At 46.0% G+C, this 16,681-nt stretch overlaps 1 protein-coding gene and 1 long non-coding RNA gene across 8 annotated transcripts in view; one reads left to right on the top strand and one right to left on the bottom strand.

Annotated features, from left to right (window-relative positions):
- LOC135327961 (uncharacterized) overlaps positions 1–5,695 on the bottom strand; it is a 41,907-nt gene extending 36,212 nt beyond the window's left edge. For 3 of the 6 annotated variants that reach the window (XR_010388650.1, XR_010388646.1, XR_010388648.1), the window contains exon 1: positions 4,470–4,529. This is a non-coding gene — a long non-coding RNA (uncharacterized LOC135327961). Of the gene's footprint in view, positions 1–3,692; positions 3,819–4,469; positions 4,530–5,152 lie in introns of those variants that run through there. The other 3 variants (XR_010388647.1, XR_010388649.1, XR_010388651.1) reach the window with 3 other exon arrangements.
- Positions 4,545–16,681, top strand: part of JAG1 (jagged canonical Notch ligand 1) — a 37,097-nt gene continuing 24,960 nt past the window's right edge. The window contains exons 1-2 of one of the 2 annotated variants that reach the window (XM_064509986.1): positions 4,545–5,144; positions 6,047–6,352. In XM_064509986.1, coding sequence (XP_064366056.1) covers positions 5,067–5,144; positions 6,047–6,352 — 384 coding nt within the window. In that variant the 5' untranslated portion in view covers positions 4,545–5,066. Of the gene's footprint in view, positions 5,145–5,776; positions 5,899–6,046; positions 6,353–16,681 lie in introns of those variants that run through there. The other variant, XM_064509987.1, reaches the window with a different exon arrangement.

Genomic DNA, 16,681 nt, shown 5'->3' on the forward strand with positions numbered 1-16,681 from the left:
AACTGTAGTCTCAGCTCACCTCCATTTTTAGAATGCAGGGATTCAAGATCAAATCACTGACGTACAGAAATTCCACTACAGGGAAAGATAACAGAACAACAAAGAAATTATGTTCACAGGTTAATGTGGAGGCATCCAATAATTGATGGGTTAACAGAAATAACCAGAAAGCAGGTTCTATATGTGTTCATGTATACATGAAAGTGAAGGAGAAACTGTATTATTCTCTGGGATGGAGTAAGGTCTCAATATTATGCTGTGACTGAAAGTAATAACATTATGAATTCAGTTAATAACAGCTGGATAAAACTTAAAAGCTCTACAGCAGGCATAATTTTTTGGCTGTATAACTTTTAACTCTCTCAGGGACTTTACTGGTTTTCACTAGGATAATTTCTGAGTACTCCACCATCTTTACTTTTTCTTTATTCTCAGACTATCCTGTGAATTAGACAAATGCCTCATTTTAATTCCAGAGCTGAGGTACAGAAAAACTAAGGTGGGAATCTCAAAGTCACAAAAGGCACATGCACAATATACACAACAGGGCTTTGAAAGCACAATTGTCTTAAGCAACATGCCCCAGGGAAGCATGTAAGTGCTGCAGCAGCAAACAGGATTTAGGTCTCTCAGTCTCTAGCCACTAGAGCATCTTCTCCCCCCAAAATCTTTTGTCACTTTTGAAAACCTTGCCTTGAGATACAAGTTTAAGAAACTGTCTGACTCCAAAGAACTGCAGGTTTTACGGAGGCAGGTATGCACTGCTCAGTGTTCAGCAAACTGCACCTTCTCCTAAACTCTGCCACTCGCTCGACTTTCTCAACATAGGTAGCTTTCTCTCTTGATCCATTTGTGAAACAGTCTAATGAGGGGTGTGGCCTCCCTGCTAAACACTTTTTAATTAGTTTCTAAACATTAAATGACTATGGAAGTGCAATTCCCATTCCACTCAGGTGATGAAAAGCTTTACAGGAGTTCAGTCTCACTCTGTAATTAGAGAAATTAGCTTTCTAAGTTTAGATCACTCAACTGTGCAAATGGGTTCATCTGGTGGAATGTGTTGCTCTGAAATGTGTGTCAGCCAAGCAGCACGGCACAGCCCCTATCTCTGCCGCCCCGACACTTGCCCAAGTGGGGAGGTCAGCTGCAGTACAGTAAGAGGAAAATGAAGTGTTATAGGTGTATTATAGAAAACGCTTTATCTAAAAGCTCACTCATCCACGATTAACTGCAGTGGTATGTTTTTCTCCTTGCAAAAGGGAAGCTTAACTCCTAGATAAAGGCCTACTCAAATGGATCATGTTTCCCTTCTTTCACTCAATCTGCCTAGAACTATACCTAAAACTGCAGCAAATGTATTTTAGACAGTGGCTGATGTAGAGATGCAAAACTATTTCCCATTCTGTGCAGAAACAGAAGAATTCTCTAGCTTCTTCATCTGCTATGAAATAAGGTCAAGCTTTATGAATTCTTTATGACTACTGGCTCCACCTTTCCGTGGATCCTTCTGTGGTAGCCCTCTCTACTGGCTCATTCAAAGCTGATACAGGATCAGGCCCCCATGATTATGCAACTGTGTCGATGTGCATTATAGTAGTAAACAGAAATTTAGTCACTGACTTGACAAGGAGATGGAAGAAGTCCCTGAACGAAGAATTTCCAGAGGCGCCATTCCAAGCTTACCTTTAGGTATCACAAATCTAAGGAAATCCTGTGGGATTGTTCACAGCCATGATTCAATGAGTCACAGAACTTTAAAAGGAAATTACAACTTTCCTAACACAAAGAATTGGCTTTGTGACACCTGACCCTCACAGGCCAGGCGCTCCCTCTAAAGGCTGTGATCCTCATCCCATTGAAGTCCTGACTTCTCGCGGTGATTTCTGTGAAGCAGGATCTAACTCTATATTAGGAAACTGATTCAGGTCCGAAGTGAAGCATTACATGCAACACTGGACCTTGGCATACTAGATGTTTATAACAGCTTCTAATGTGGATGTAATCTAATTATGTTAGAAGGGTAAGATTAGCAGGAAGTAACTTTACACAATGTAAAAAGCTGCAAGACAGTCATTGAAAAGTTCTTTGCCAACCTCAAAGGAAGACACGTTGGCTCCGAACCTTGTAAGAAAATAACCATGTTAGCATTATTTTACATCAAGAATTTTAAATGCACCAATCTCAGGCTCCTGAAAGCTACCAAATTTCAAGCCCCTTGTGCATACGTAGCAATTTGTACATTGCTGTATGTACTGTGAAATATGCATCTTAAAAAGATCCTCAGATGGCATAACATGGCATGCTCAATTGGATTTCGGTGCTGCTTTACACTGTCTGAAGATCTGGCCTTGATATCTCAGTAAAGAAAATAAGGAGACAGGACTTCAAGGGTGAAATTCTGGCCTTAATAAGTCAAGGGTATTTCACTACTGACTTCCACGAGGTCAAAATTTCTTTTTGGGGAGGGTGGGGTGAGGGGGAGGGGTTGCTATACACTTCCACGCATGACTCACACTGTGCCTTGGTTTACCTATCAGTAATACATTGCATCTCAAGACGTTGGGAGGCTTAATTCATTAATGCTTGCAAAGCATTTTAAGTTGTTGGACAAGTAATTCTGTTTAAGTACAGCTACACTGCTGAGTCACAGGCACTGTGGGAACCAAAACTTTGGATTTCCTAAGCACTGGAGTCAAACAGGTGGAGTAACCTTTCACAGAAAGGCCAATGGCAGACCTGCCCTAAAGGTACAGGGTACTAGCAGGTAGCAGGGTATTTAAAGGCTGAGAAGAGTGAATGTGTGGCACTTGTGAATGAGTAACATTTAAGTAGGCTGTGGAAGCTAACAAGCACCCATTCAAAAAAGGACAGAGAGACTGTTTCTCGTATCACCAAACTGCGGCCACTTTGTGGATCAAATACAATGAAGGTTCAGCAGCTGAAGAAAAGCTTGACTCTTAGTAAATATGGAAGAACTGATACTATTAGAACTTTAGGACTGAATAAGATTAACAGAGAAGTATTTGGCAACCACGTACCTCACAGATGTACCAAAATTGCTGGTATATTACCTAAGCTCTGAACTAACAAATAGGAAGTGATCTGCAGGAGTCCGATTCAAATACTGAAGCATGAGCATGCTCCTAGCATCCAGGTCATGAGTACCACTGGCTTCACAGCCTGAGACACTGCCTAACAGGACAGATCTTACCACAGCCGGGAACAAATATGTACTTTGCTTTTGCCATAGGAAATGGAAACAAAGGAGATAAAATTAGGTCAGAAATCTCGTTTTCCTCTATACCACTGACAGTGGTGTATGAAATAGACATTTCTACATTTACTGTATTAAACGTGGGCGGAATGGAAGATAGGGACATAAGAGCTGCGCTAGGTCAGACCGAACGCCGCGTAGGCCGGGTTCCTGTCTGCAGCGCCTCGGGAAGGCAGGGCAAGCGATGCGGCCCCAGATCCCAGAACGCTCTCCCGGCTTCCCCATCAGCGGCTGCGGGACCGCCCGGACCCCAGCGGCGAGCTTTCTGTCCAGCGCCCTTCGGCGCGCGGCTCGTCCCCCGGCAGCTGCGCCGGGGGCTTCCCGGCGCCCCGCGGCAAGGAGTCCCGCCGATCGCAGGCTACGCGTCTCCGCCCGCCAACGGCCGGCATCGCCACAGCCCCGCGCGAGAGCCGCCCACCTGCCGCGCTGCCAGCCCGCCGAGCGCGGGGAGCCGCGCTGTCCCCAGCGGCGCCTGCCGGAGGCGCCGCCGCCCCCGCCCGCGCCAGGGGGGGCGAGCAGTCCCACGGCAGCCGGCGAGGCCGCGTACCCGCCGCGCAGCGCCGTCTCCGCTCTGCCCCGCCAGCCGCGGGTCCCGGCCGGCCACCACGGCCCGCCACAATAACGGCTGCCCGGAGCGGGGGTAACGGTTAGCGGGAGCTAACGGCCGCCCGGGGTTTAGGGGGGTAACGGTTAGAGGGGCTAACGGCCGCCCAGCGAGGGGAGTAACTGTCGGCGGGGGGAGTAACGGTCAGCGGGGGCTAACGGCCGCCCGTGGGGGGGGGGGGTAACGGTCAGCAGGGCTACGGCCGCGCGGGGCGCTCAGGTGGCGCGCGCGGCTGCGGGCAGTGCAGGTAACCGTTACAGGAGCGTTGACCAGCCCGCAGCAGGGCTGCGGCTCCCGCTTCGCCCCCGAGGGGGGACCCGCTCGTCTCCTCAGCGAGCGGCGGGCGGGTAAAGCCCTCGCCTCCCGGCGGCGCTGCGCAGCCCCGGGCGCCCCGAGCCCTGCGGTCGTCGCCAGGTGGCCCGGCAGGCACCTGCGGAGCGGGGCTTGGGGAGGCAGGGCGGGCCGGCCAGCACCGCGACCCCCGCGGCGGCCGGGACTGGCCGCCGCCTCCCCCAGGAGCAGTCGCCGCCCGCGGCTCGCTCTCACCCGTAGCCTGCTAACCCCCCTCTCCTCCCCCTCTCCTGCCGGTACCTGCCTTCCTCTGCTCCTGCCCTTCCCCTCCCTCCTCCTCCTCCTCCTCCTCCGCCGGCCCCCCCTCATGCATATGGATGGACGCATGCGCGGGCGGGCGGCCTCCCCGCCTGCCGCCGTGGGCTAGATGAAGCCGTGCGGCGGCGGGGCTCCCAGACGGGCGGCCGGCTCCGGGGCGGTGTGTGTGCTGCATGTGCGTGTGTGTGCGTGCGTGTGTGTGTGTGTGCGTGTGTGTCTCGGGGGGGCGGGGGGCGCGCCGCGCCTCCACCGCGCGGGGCCCGGCGAGCTGAAAGAAATAAAAGGATCGGGATAATAATCGCAATAATAATAAAAAAAGCAAAGAAAAGAAAAGGGAAAGAAAAGAGGGAGGCGAGAGAATAAGGAGAATAAAAGGAGGCCGGGCTGCTTTGCATTGAAGACCGGGGCGCTATTGAAAAGCGCTTGAAAAGCGGCGTTGTTCGGCGCGGGTGCGCGCCGCGGCCGGCGCGGTATATTAGAGCGGGGCGGCGGCGGCGGCGGGCAGCAGCGGCGGCGCCTCCCTCCCTCGCAGCGCGTCCCCGGCGCGGAGCGGCGGCCTGCAGGCAGCGCGGCGGCGGCATGCGTGCGCCCCGGCGGGCGGCCGCGGCGCCGGGCTCCCTCGCCCTCCTCCTGGCCCTGCTGGGGCTGCGGGCAAAGGTACGTACCTGGGCAGGGCGGCTGCTGCGCGGCCGGGCGCGAAGGGGAGGAAAGCCCCGGACTTCAGCGAGGCTGGAGGTCTTTCTTAGGCGCGCTGCGCAGGGCGGCTTGCGGGGGTTTTGTTGCTTTTTCCGTGCAACCGGGCTGCTGCAGTGGTCGCTTAAAAACGAAAACCTACCGTGCGCAAAAGGCGCTTTTGCACGGCTTCTGCAGCGAGAGCGAAGTTACTGCTCCGAACTTTTCTGCGGAGATACCAAAGGCAGAAGTGCTCCCTGCAGCAAGGCTGCGTTCCCTGGGGAAAAAAATATGTAATTGGTGCAAATCGCTTCTTTTTCGAAATTACTTTTTTTTTTTTTTTTTTTTTTAAACCGGGGCTAATTGCAGCAATCTTTGGGTGGCTAATGGGCAAGGTTTGAACCTGAGCTGGGCAGCCTTGGGGGGCTGGCTTTTCGCCTCAGCTAGGCTGCACCTACGAGGAGGCACAGGGCTTGCATTCCCTGGGTGCTTCGGCTGCATCATTTTTGTTGGCTGTGCTCTCGCAGTATGCACTCCTGGCTTGAGTTAGTTTTATTTCCTAACGATTTAGAAGCCCCCCTTCCCTCCCCGCTGGTTTCTAGAGTTGCCACTTCAGGTTCTTCTGCAGTGTTAATGGAAGTATTTGGTTGGGAGAATTTAAGAGCCTTTCTCATAGATGGCTGATAGGGAAAAGCTGGGCTTGTACTTTCTTTTTCCTTCTCTCTCTTGTTTGTTGAAAGTAAGTTGTTTTTAAAATGACTTTCTTCTGTCTGTAGACTTGTTGTAGATTGCATTTGGGAAAACTAAATATGGTAACTGTGTGTTTCTTGTTTCTTTTTTTTTGTTTGTTTGTTTTTTTTCCTTTGGTTCTTTTTTGGGATTAACAGGTGACTCTAGCATCGGGACAGTTCGAGTTGGAGATCTTATCCATGCAAAATGTGAATGGAGAACTGCAGAATGGAAATTGCTGTGATGGCACCCGGAACCCAGGAGACAAAAAATGCACCAGAGACGAGTGTGATACCTATTTTAAAGTTTGCCTGAAGGAGTATCAATCCCGGGTCACTGCTGGTGGCCCTTGCAGCTTCGGAACCAAGTCAACTCCTGTCATTGGAGGAAATACCTTCAACTTAAAATACAACCGGAATAATGAGAAGAACCGGATCGTCATCCCGTTCAGCTTCGCCTGGCCGGTGAGTGAGTGGCCTGCTCTGGCTCTGGCTCTGCCTCTGGACGGTGCTGTGTTTGAGATGGCCATAGCGAGCTGAGTTCTGACTGCTTGCTCGGGTGGAGAGGGACCAGGCTCGAGGAGGGAGCAGGCATTTTGGCAAGGGTGCCGGGAAGCTGTAGCCCAGAAATGAGTAAAATGTGGTGGTGTTTTTGTTTTTGTTCTCCCTTGGGCTCACAATGCACAGCCTGTTAAATTTGAAAGTCAGATGTGCAGTGAGGGGGATCTAAATGGGTCAGGGAAGCAAACCCAGTATCTCTGCACTTTACAGCATGAATAAGTCTCTTGAGACTTAGAAGGTCAGAAGTTCATTGTTTTTCAAACCAGTGAAGTCTTGGGCATAAGCCAAAAGAGCAGTGGGTTAGGGGCTGGAGAGGGATCCCGTGTGAAAAGTGTGTGTCATAGCTGGCCTCCTTCCCTGGAGCGTGTTTGGGAAGGCTTCCTGCTTCCCCCAAGGGGAAATCTCATTGCGCTGCTTGGTCTTGATGGGAGCTGCTGTTGCTGCTCTTGATGAACTAGCTGCCAGCTTCGCTGAGAGTCTTGATGTTTTGACACACTTGCAGACTCCAGGAGCTAAAGACAGAGACAAAACTGGCTTTAACTTTTGCCCCCAGCTGGGCTGCCCCCAGCACACCTTCTCGTGGCTGCTCGGCTCTGTGGTCGGTAGAGCTGGCTCCCCTCTCACTGCTTGCAAGGCTCTGCAGCTCAGGAGGGGGGGGGGCCCTCTGCCAGGCGCTCTCCCGGGGCTGTTCCCTCTTGCAAACGCTGGTCAGGCTTGCAGAGTGGGGAGATGCAGGAGTGGTGACCCTGTCGCTAACTGAAGCCTGCCTCGCTGTTGATAATGTGAAGGATGCTGGCTTGGACTGCGGTACTCATTGTTCCTTCTGGGGAGCCCAGGAGGGACGATGCTTTCACACAGTCCGTTCAGCAGAGGAGGCCTGTACTTGCTGTGCAGAACCTGAGGGCCGCTTTTCTGAAACAGCCTTCACCTAGGATGGTGATCCACGTGTGCGCGTGTCAGAGCCATGGGGTTTGTGGACATAGACTGCCACTGCTATGGCCTTGAATGCCAGGAGATGCACTGTTTTGTGCCCAGCGGTGTTGCCTATAGGCAAGCAAAAACTGAGGATGACTGATCTGGGGACTTTTATAGTCTATCTCTGGTGGGTTTTGGGATGCTGTGGTATAAAAGCTGGAAGCCCCCAAATCTATGCTCCTAAAACTTGTATTTAGCGATCACCTAGGAAACCAAAACTGGTTTCCCCCCTCGCCTTCTCCAAAGGCGCTGAGCACACAGTTTCCCAGCGACTGCCTTGGGATATGTTGATGCTCAGCAGTTTTGAAAATCCAGTCGTCCTAACCTAGATGCCTAAGGTCGTTTTTGTGAGGGGAGGAGGGCTCTTGCGTGCAGGCAGGGGAGGGGTGAATCTTGTTTCCTCTCCCCTGTCACTATCACTGCTGGCAAGGTTGAAGCATGTGTAGATTTTCCACTCCCTTCAAAGCTTGGCCCATCCTAGTCAGATAAGGACTGGTTGCTGGGAGGACCTTGACTTTTGGGGGAGAAAGCCCACCCCAGAAGCATTCTTCTTGCAGTTTTAGCGTAGACACCCACTTCATAGTCTTACGGCTGCCTGCAGCCCTGGGCTGTGTGCTCTTGAAATGTCCTGTGCTGCCTCCTACCTGCCTTCTCTGTCAGTTGTGACTTGTGAAGTATGGAAGGTTGGAGAGGCAGAAAGGTGAAATCAAATCTGTGTTTTAAGGAGATAGTATTACAAAGTACAATAGCAGAGTTAACAGAAGTATCCTCTGTTGGAAGTATAACTCCTGTCTCTTTCTTTCTTTCTCTTTTTTTTTTTTCCATGAAATGAGATAAAATTGTTATCAAATATGCCATCAAAGGGATAAAGGGTTTTGTAAAAAATCTGAGGTATTTGAAGCTCTGCCAGTGCTTGTAATGCTTGTGTTGCAGGTTTTTCCTTTTTCTTTTTTTTCTTTTTTTTTTTTTTTCCCCTTTCCCCCCCCCCCCCCCCCCCCAAGTCAGGTTCATCAAAGGTGTTTTCTTTCTGTTTTGGTTTGTTTTTTTTAGTTTTTTTGTTTTAACAAGACCCCCCCCCCCCGCCCCCGATCATTCATCTGCAGGAGTCTGAAGATGTTGCATATATATAAAAATGATGTGAAATTTAAATGCCTTCTAGCAACCCCTATCTTCTTTGGGGTGGGAAGGGAAATCTGTGTGTACAGGGAGGGGTCGGGGGGGAAAAACCCTGGAAGAAGTTTCTTAAGCTTGCTTGCATTTTCGTGAAAGAAATGCTTCCATTGTCCTGCTGAATCTAATTGAGCGCTGGAATCCTTGAGGAGCAGCAAACCTCTAGCACAGTCTTTGAAATGCGTAAAACTCAATTTCAGAGCTCTGGATACTACATCTGAAATTTTTGGAATAAACTCTTGTGAATTCCCATGCAGTGAATGCACTTTTTGAGACTGTGATGACTGTCTGTTCACAATTATCCAGCCTGCTTCCCAGCTTTAACTGCCATAGGATATGGCTTTTATGCTAGCCATTGTGACTTTCAAATAGCATTTGAACAAAAGAATATTTAATGTGGCAAAGCTCTTATTTGTGCTAAAACTGGGTACACAAATCGCTTTGGGAGTTCTGAAGATAAAACAGTAAACTTAATTAGCCAACTCAAATCTTACACTGAAATTTCAGCACTTAAAAGAATTTCTTTTCAGTGAATACTGTTGACTTTAGAAAAGCTTGGAACCAGCTTTGCCTCTGTAAACTTGCCCAATTATAAGTTTCTCTTTGAATATGTCCAACTGAGAACTACAGTAAAGGTAAAAGGAGCTGGACTGAAATATTAATCATATTGCACTTGAAAATTCTTGTTAATCTCTGAATATATAGCATTTGTGCTCGACTGTCCAAGGGAGGCTGTTCTTGGACGTTCCAGCTTGATTGAGTCAGTAACATTAAGAAGTCTTGTTGCCTTGATTACTTTTTTTTTTTTTAAAAAAAAAAAAAAAACCCTTCCTATGCCAAGCTGCTCCCTTATGCCTTTTGTCAAAAATAGTTATATGGCATTAGAGGTCTTTATTCACCAAGCAAAAGAGGAAGAAAAGAAAATGGTGTGCTTTAAGCACGCTGTTAGATTTGGTTTGTAGTTATAATGTAGGCTTGTATTGCTGGAGTCTTATTAATAACTCATGCCATTCGCTGTTGTCAGTTTTGGTATGTACCCCTGTGAGTAATGGGTGTGGAGATGGTGGGCTGTAAATTCATTTAAGTGATTGGAGGTTTGAGTAAGTTGCTAGGAAACAGCAGCAGAACGGCATAAAGGAAATAGCGTGCACCCAGGAAGCTGTCCCCGCAGTAGCTAGCGAGAGTACAGTAAATTACAATTAAAAATACACCTAGGCCTTATTTGCACGTTCATTTTGAGACTTTAGTGGCTTTCTTGACAGGCAAACTTTGCTTACGAAGCCATATAGAAAAGTATGGAACAAAAGGATTTCCATGTTCCACATGTCAAAGTCTGTCTCAACAAGTCTTGTTTCAGAGTAGACACATGCTCTTCTCTGACATAAAGCAAATCTCTTGCTATTCTTGAAGACTCAAACAACATCCAAAGTGTGATGTATACAGTACCTTGAGGGAGCTGTGCATGAATTAACTAAGCAAAGCTTAGTACTGAACTTTGCTTTTATGTAAGGGAAGATTTTTGGGGGTTTGGTGAGACTATGAGTAAGAAGCAGGTCAAAGTTGGCAATTTCTTTGGTATGCATAGCTCCAATTTCAAACAGCTTGTTTATCCTGAAATTATGATCCTTGTAATTATTTAATATTGAGGCCAATTGCACCAACCCACCAGGAAACTACTGAGGTGGAAAAAACCTTACAGCGTCTAAATGGCCTTACTATAAAATATGATTTTAAGTTTTGAACATCTTATTTAAACCTTGCTTTAAAATACAAAATAACCAGTTAGCCTTTTCTTTTTTTAATGACAGATCTTAGTGCTACTGGTTCTTAAAGATGTAAAAGACATTGTCTGGGCAGGCATTGTTTTTTCTGGCTAGAGAAAGATAATGAAAGAGCTTTAGTGTTTTTAAGCTGTGTGTGAACTTTTTTTCCCCCCCTCTGTCTTGACAAAAGGCTTCCAAAATACTTTAATATCAGCTACAGATTAGTAACCGCTTTTTGAATCTGAGTGAAAAATATCACTTAGTTCAACCGCTATGCATCTTTTCTTGTTGGGTTTTTGTTAACCAGTAGGTTGCAATCATGAAACTATTCAGGGTTTCACTTTTTTTTTTTTTTTTTTCCCTTCCCCCAGTTAACTTGCAGTAGTACGTGCTAGATATTCTTAAAGCTATTCTTCAAGAATGCCTGATAAATCATCTCGGCTGATGGGCAAATCAGAAAAAATTTTTATGATAACAAAACACCTATCAATCAAGTAGTATCCACACTGTGATGCTTACTGTTGACCAATAATTTAAGAATAAATCCTCAACATTTAAAGTGCAGTGTTTCACCTACAATTATTATCCAAAATGGAGCTGAGAGTATTAAATGACATCTGGAGCACAATTAGCATCCATAAGACTGCTTTTTCTCAGGACTGCAGAGAATTGGTGCATCCATTCAGAGGTTTTGGACTTCTTACCAACATGTTCTAAAGAGTCATTTCTGTTCCAGGCAGTTTAGAACTTCATCTTCCTGGTAAATCCATTTGACTGTATTACCATAATACATCTAAAAATAAATCCTCATCCCGCCTGCTCCCAGAATTCTTGTTATAATAAAAGCCTGCTCCGATTTAACTTCAGTGGCAGCTGAATTGGGCCTGGCATTGTTCATTGAAGCTTATTCTTAAACTTTCTCAGACTACATCCAGCACTGTCAGCTTGTTTATGCAGCTGGAAGTCAGCATGTCTAAAATCAATTGCGTAAAATCAATGCTTTATGCTTAAAATTCTAGTTAACTTGAGGAAACTTGCTGCTTCATTCTGGACTGAAGGCTAGATTTGAAGTAAACTAGTTCTGTAGCTAGTAAAGGTGATGCCTTAGCAGTTAAATGAGATGATGTGCAGCACTAGAGGCTTGCTCTCTAATGCATGGCCTTTATTCCAACTTCAGTGCATAAGTCTGAGCCCTGCAGTATATGCAAAGACCTGCAGTTCCTGAAAGTTTCTTTTATACATAAAAATAAAGACAGGATTGGCTTTGAAAAACCAAACCAAACTTGACTTTATATTTCTGCTGATGGACAGAAGTTTTCTATGTTAATTGAGACCTTTCTAATTACTGTAACTGGAAACCCATATGTCTTGCATGGGGAAAGATGTCAACGTTAGAAGTTTTTCACATTCATTTCTTGTCACTCTGTGGAACTCATGGTTCTGTGGTCACTATTCTACAGCATAAATTGCACTCGTTATTGTCCTAGTATTCAGAAGAAACTGTAAAATGTGGATAGAAGTGGTTAAAGTGGTTTGTAAGTAGTCAAACATCCAGAGTCCTTTACCAGCTCAACCCAGTTCTTATGCACTTAGGTAAATAAGTAGAAAGGCTTCTTGTTCAGGCTTGTTCTATGTGAACCTGACTGTTTTGCTTGGCTGGCTACTAGGTATTCTCTCTATTAACCTTGCCACCCTTTTGTAACTGGTGCATTTAATTATCAGTGGGATGCTTTAAACAGGTAGGGGGAGTGATAAAAGCAGATAATCTGCTTGTTGGGGAAGGTTGAAAGCGACCATTGACAACGTGGCCTACCTGCAAGTCTTTGACAAGTGGGGTTTTGTGAGAAAATAACTTCATAACCAGATAAGGCACTGATTTAAAATGCTATTGTAATGCTATGCACCCCAGTAGCTGAGATCACTTAAAAATCATTTTTAAAAAAAAAGAAAAAGTTGAGATGCAGTAGCTTTTTCTTCTCTTGAAAAGAAAGAAGAAAAGAAAAAAACAAAGCGGGGGGGGGGGGGGGAATGACCCCAAGGCTCCCCCCTCTGCCCCAGTACAGTTTGATTAATGCATGCTAGTTCTGTGATTAGAATACATTGTAGTCTGGCCACCCAGACAGAGGCATTGACTGCTAATATTAACCAAGAACAATAGTGTGGCCATACTGACTGCAGTGAGGATTACAGAACATAATGGGGCCTATCCAAAAATAATGCTAATATAGGACAAGCAACAGGAAGCAGCAGTAGACTCAGCATTGCTCGGCTCCCAGACAAACCGTGGACTTACTTCACACAATGGCAACTTCAGCACATTATGTATTCACAGGATACTCATTATTCCAGCAGGCTTGCCAGATCGGAGATCAGCCTGCTTTACTGGATGCTTAAGCGTACACATAGTTCGGGTAGTGGTACTTTTGTGTCCTTCATCGTTTGACAGGAGGGTGGCAGTTGTATCACAGAGAAGGTCTTGACTTCAGTTACTGGCATGGCTTGTGCTGTAGAAAGAGGGGGAAAAAACTGCTCCTGGAAGCTGCTGATACAGTTAATGATTGTTTTCACATCCTCTCCTTTATGTGGCGGTGAAGTGTTTACCAGCACTAACAGCAGCAAAGGAGCTGCTCAAAAGGCAGGCTGAAAGAACAGTGTGCTGCGTTTTCATGTAGGCTTACTCTGACGAGGCTGTTGGCTGAGTTTTCTGTTTGAAGTTCAGTCTAGCTCTTGGCCGTGGAGGCATGAGATGGCCACAACTTAGACTTTATTTATATAGGCAGGGTTAAGAGAGTAAAAGCTTTATAGGTTGTTTCCTTATGTAGGTGGGCCCAAAGAAGAGCTTGCTGATTACACGGCATTCAGCAAAGGGTTAAAAGGGTTAGGTTGTTTCCCTTCTCTTCCCAAATATGTTCATATCTCTCTGCATGATGAACCAGTTGTCTTCAACTGTTTTGAAGAATTATTCTGTTGACAAAGTCAAAGTTGACAGGCTGGCTGCGGCATGACGTTCTGATGCATCCGTATAGCATCATCATGACTTCTCATATGGCAACGTGGGTATCCAGCAAGAGCCCTGCTGACTTTCAGAGGAAGTGGTTTTGTGACTAGCTCCTACGTCTGCTTAGAGATGTCCTTCTCCCTGGCCTTTGGGCACTTTGAAATGCTCCTTAGTTTCTCTCTTCCCTGTGTCACCCCCTTCTAGCAAAAGGGAGGAGGGATTGCTGCAGCTCTCGGCATACTTGCCGTGCACTCCTCTGTGGCTGGCTGTGACAGCGTGCCAGTCTCCAGGCTTCTTCCTTAAGATCCAGGTAGGGTGCGAGGGCCGTTCTGAGACTGGTCTTCACAGCTACACGTGGCTGGCAGAGCATGAGGTGAATGTTGCTGGGCTTAACCTGTCTTCCTTGTTTGACAGAGGAAAAGCAAGTGCAGCATTTAGAATGCAAACTTCTCACTGTATTTGTCTAGTCATGGTTTCACATGCTCAGCAAAGCTCTTGCATAGCTTAACCACAAGGATAGGAGGGAAGAGGTTTGACTAGTTGCAGCCTTGTTCAAAAAGAAGGCTGTCCTTTCACTAATACGCCTGAAGTTTCAATCTCACTCTGTCCCACTGAATCTCAGAAAGCCTCTAGAAGCCAAAATACAAAAACACGTTTTCAGAGTGGATATCTGGATGAAGGGAAGGAAGAACGTAATTAAGCTGAGAGCTTTGAATACCTTCTGCTTACTTGGACCTTCTAGTATTTCATTTAATAACCTAGAAAAGAGGTTGCATTGCCCTTACAGACACTTAAAAGGGATGGATTTCAGGGTCTTTGAAGTCCTTCCTGAGTAGTACTATCAATGGATCAAGACTAAACCATGGTGGTTTGTCACTGAGGAAAATAGCTCTCGCACACTGGTGCTTTTTTGGAGTGCGACCTCAGCCATTTCCATCCTCTCACAGCTTTTTTTTGCTTGAATTTGACTGTGCTGGCTCTGTCTTCTGGGCTGATCAGGCTGCACACGCCCTGCAAGCTCTGGCTTCCTATTCCTTTCAAGCTGCCTTTCCTCCAGCCAGAATGCCTGCCTTCTGCTGAAGATCAGGTTTACAGCGGCTAATTGGGTGCGACTCCGGAAAGTTCACTGCTGCCGTGTTGCCTAGGATGTTGCTTTGATGGAATAAGGTGCGTGATGTGGAATTCTTGTGTCTGGATATGTATTTATTCAAAGATGGGCAGAGGTCAGCTGTGGGCATGGGAAAGCTTAAACCTCCATGCTAGAAGTAGTCATTCCTGGGATATCTTAATTGTTGATCTATAGAGTGGGGATGATGTGCAGTCTTCCCCCCTTCCCCCCCCCCCCCTTTAAATCTGAACAGTGCAATCTTTACACAGAACTACTTTTGAGGGGATTGGGTAGAGGTATGTGATTGTCAGACTGTTGAGGGGGCTCAACCCTGTTATGGGGTTGTATCCATGTCTTGTGTTTAAAGGTGTCTCATCTTCTTGAATACCAAGTCTTGTCCTTTCTTTGCCCCATGCTGAGAAGGACAGAGCTGAGAGATTAAACTGCCATTCCTTGTATCATCACTTGTCAGGACAGGGACTCTTCATGTAAAATATTCAGCTGAGGAGAGAGCTGGGTGTATGTGGGGAAAAAAGAGAAATGCTAGACTAGGTCCGTAAAATATTCAGCTGAGGAGAGAGCTGGGGGTATGTGGGGAAAAAAGAGAAATGCTAGACTAGGTCCGTTTGCCCATTTCCCCCCCCTTCTTGCTTCCATCCTATTTAGAGAAAGATGATACGTCTGCTTAACTCCTGCGTGGAGTTGGAAAGTGGTCACACAAGTATCTAGCAGCAGTAGTGCTTAAAGCAAGGATTCCGCCTTTCCTTTCCTTCAGGGCTAGGTGTGTTAGTAAACAGTCTTGAGAACCAACCGGGAACTGTTGCTATGAGTTTAGACAAAATATCTTCCAAAACAATTATGCAAGGCTGAAAGCAAAACATCCTTAACTTTATTGGAAGTAGTGCTAGTTGCCATAATTCATTCTCTATATCATAACATTTTTTCAAGCTTGCAGTAACATGTTGTGCTTCTCAATGTTTGTAATTAATCCAGGGAGGAAGCACCCAAGCTAGTGCAATATGTATCTGTAATATGGCTCAGGAGTTATATTCTGTGGTGTGCGGGTTTCGTTGTTGTTTGTTATTTTTGTTTGTTTGTTTGTTTGTTTGTTTTTACTTCTGACTTGTGTAAGGACTTCTTAAAATCTGTTTCAGAGTTTTTAAATGATTAGTCCAGTGCCGGTGGGGGTGAGGGGCTTTTATTTTTCCCTTCTCCAAGTTGTAAGACTTGTTCTAGAATAGTAACAAATAACATGCAACTTTCATGAAATATTAACCAAAAATGGTTTGGGCTCATGGAGTCTTTGCATAAAAGTTTGGGCACATGTCTCAGCTTGCCCAGCTTTGCTTACTTTTTGAAGCATTTTCCCACAGTTATCACTGAACAAAATGGAATCCTAGTCTGCTTTGAATATGAAACATATTTAGGCTATATTCCAAGCTGGTGTCCATCACAAACTAGGTTTTCCTTCAGAGGCTGCATGCTGTGTCCAGTCGTGAGAAAACAGTCTTCAATTCAACTTTTTTTTTTTTTTTTTTTTTTTTTTTTTTTTTTTGGAAGTCTGTCTTGCACCTTGCAGCAGCTTACTCTTAAAACTGCATTTTTTGTTTCTGTTACAGGAAGGTGTTAAATTTGCATACCACAACTGAATAGACTGCCACTGAGTGCAGATATGATTAAGGAGAAATAAACTTAATGATGAGCAGCTTCTTTGGCAAAGCATTAGAAGCCTTCCATGGAGAGGGGTTTTATTTGTTCGATTGTACTCATCACCATAAAGATGTTACACTTATTACTGCATTTATAGTCTTTATTATCATTTCTTTTATTAATTCACTTATTAAAGGGCATTTTTTCTTATTTTTTCCTCAGCTTTTTCTTTTGATCTCTTTTGAATCACTCTGTTTGCATATGGCTGGTTAAATAACAGTTTTGAAGGATACAGGCTAGACTGCAACATAGCAGAGCAGAGATGGAGGAGGGGAAGACTTTTTTTTAACGGCTCTTGTTCTCAAGTTAGGATTGAAGATAAAGGTGGCTTAGATGTAATAGCTGGCATCTTTCCAGCCTGTGGAATCACTTTGGTTAGTTTATGCTTATGATTATTATTACCGGAGTGCTAGAGAGCTCATTGGCAGACTGGTGCATCTGTAAATGTGACACAGGGTGGATGGTGCTTCTTCCCTTTCCCTGCTCTTCCAAATAGCCTGATCCTAGCC

Source organism: Dromaius novaehollandiae, chromosome 3 (genome assembly GCF_036370855.1).
Source record: "Dromaius novaehollandiae isolate bDroNov1 chromosome 3, bDroNov1.hap1, whole genome shotgun sequence".
Lineage (NCBI taxonomy): Eukaryota > Metazoa > Chordata > Aves > Casuariiformes > Dromaiidae > Dromaius > Dromaius novaehollandiae.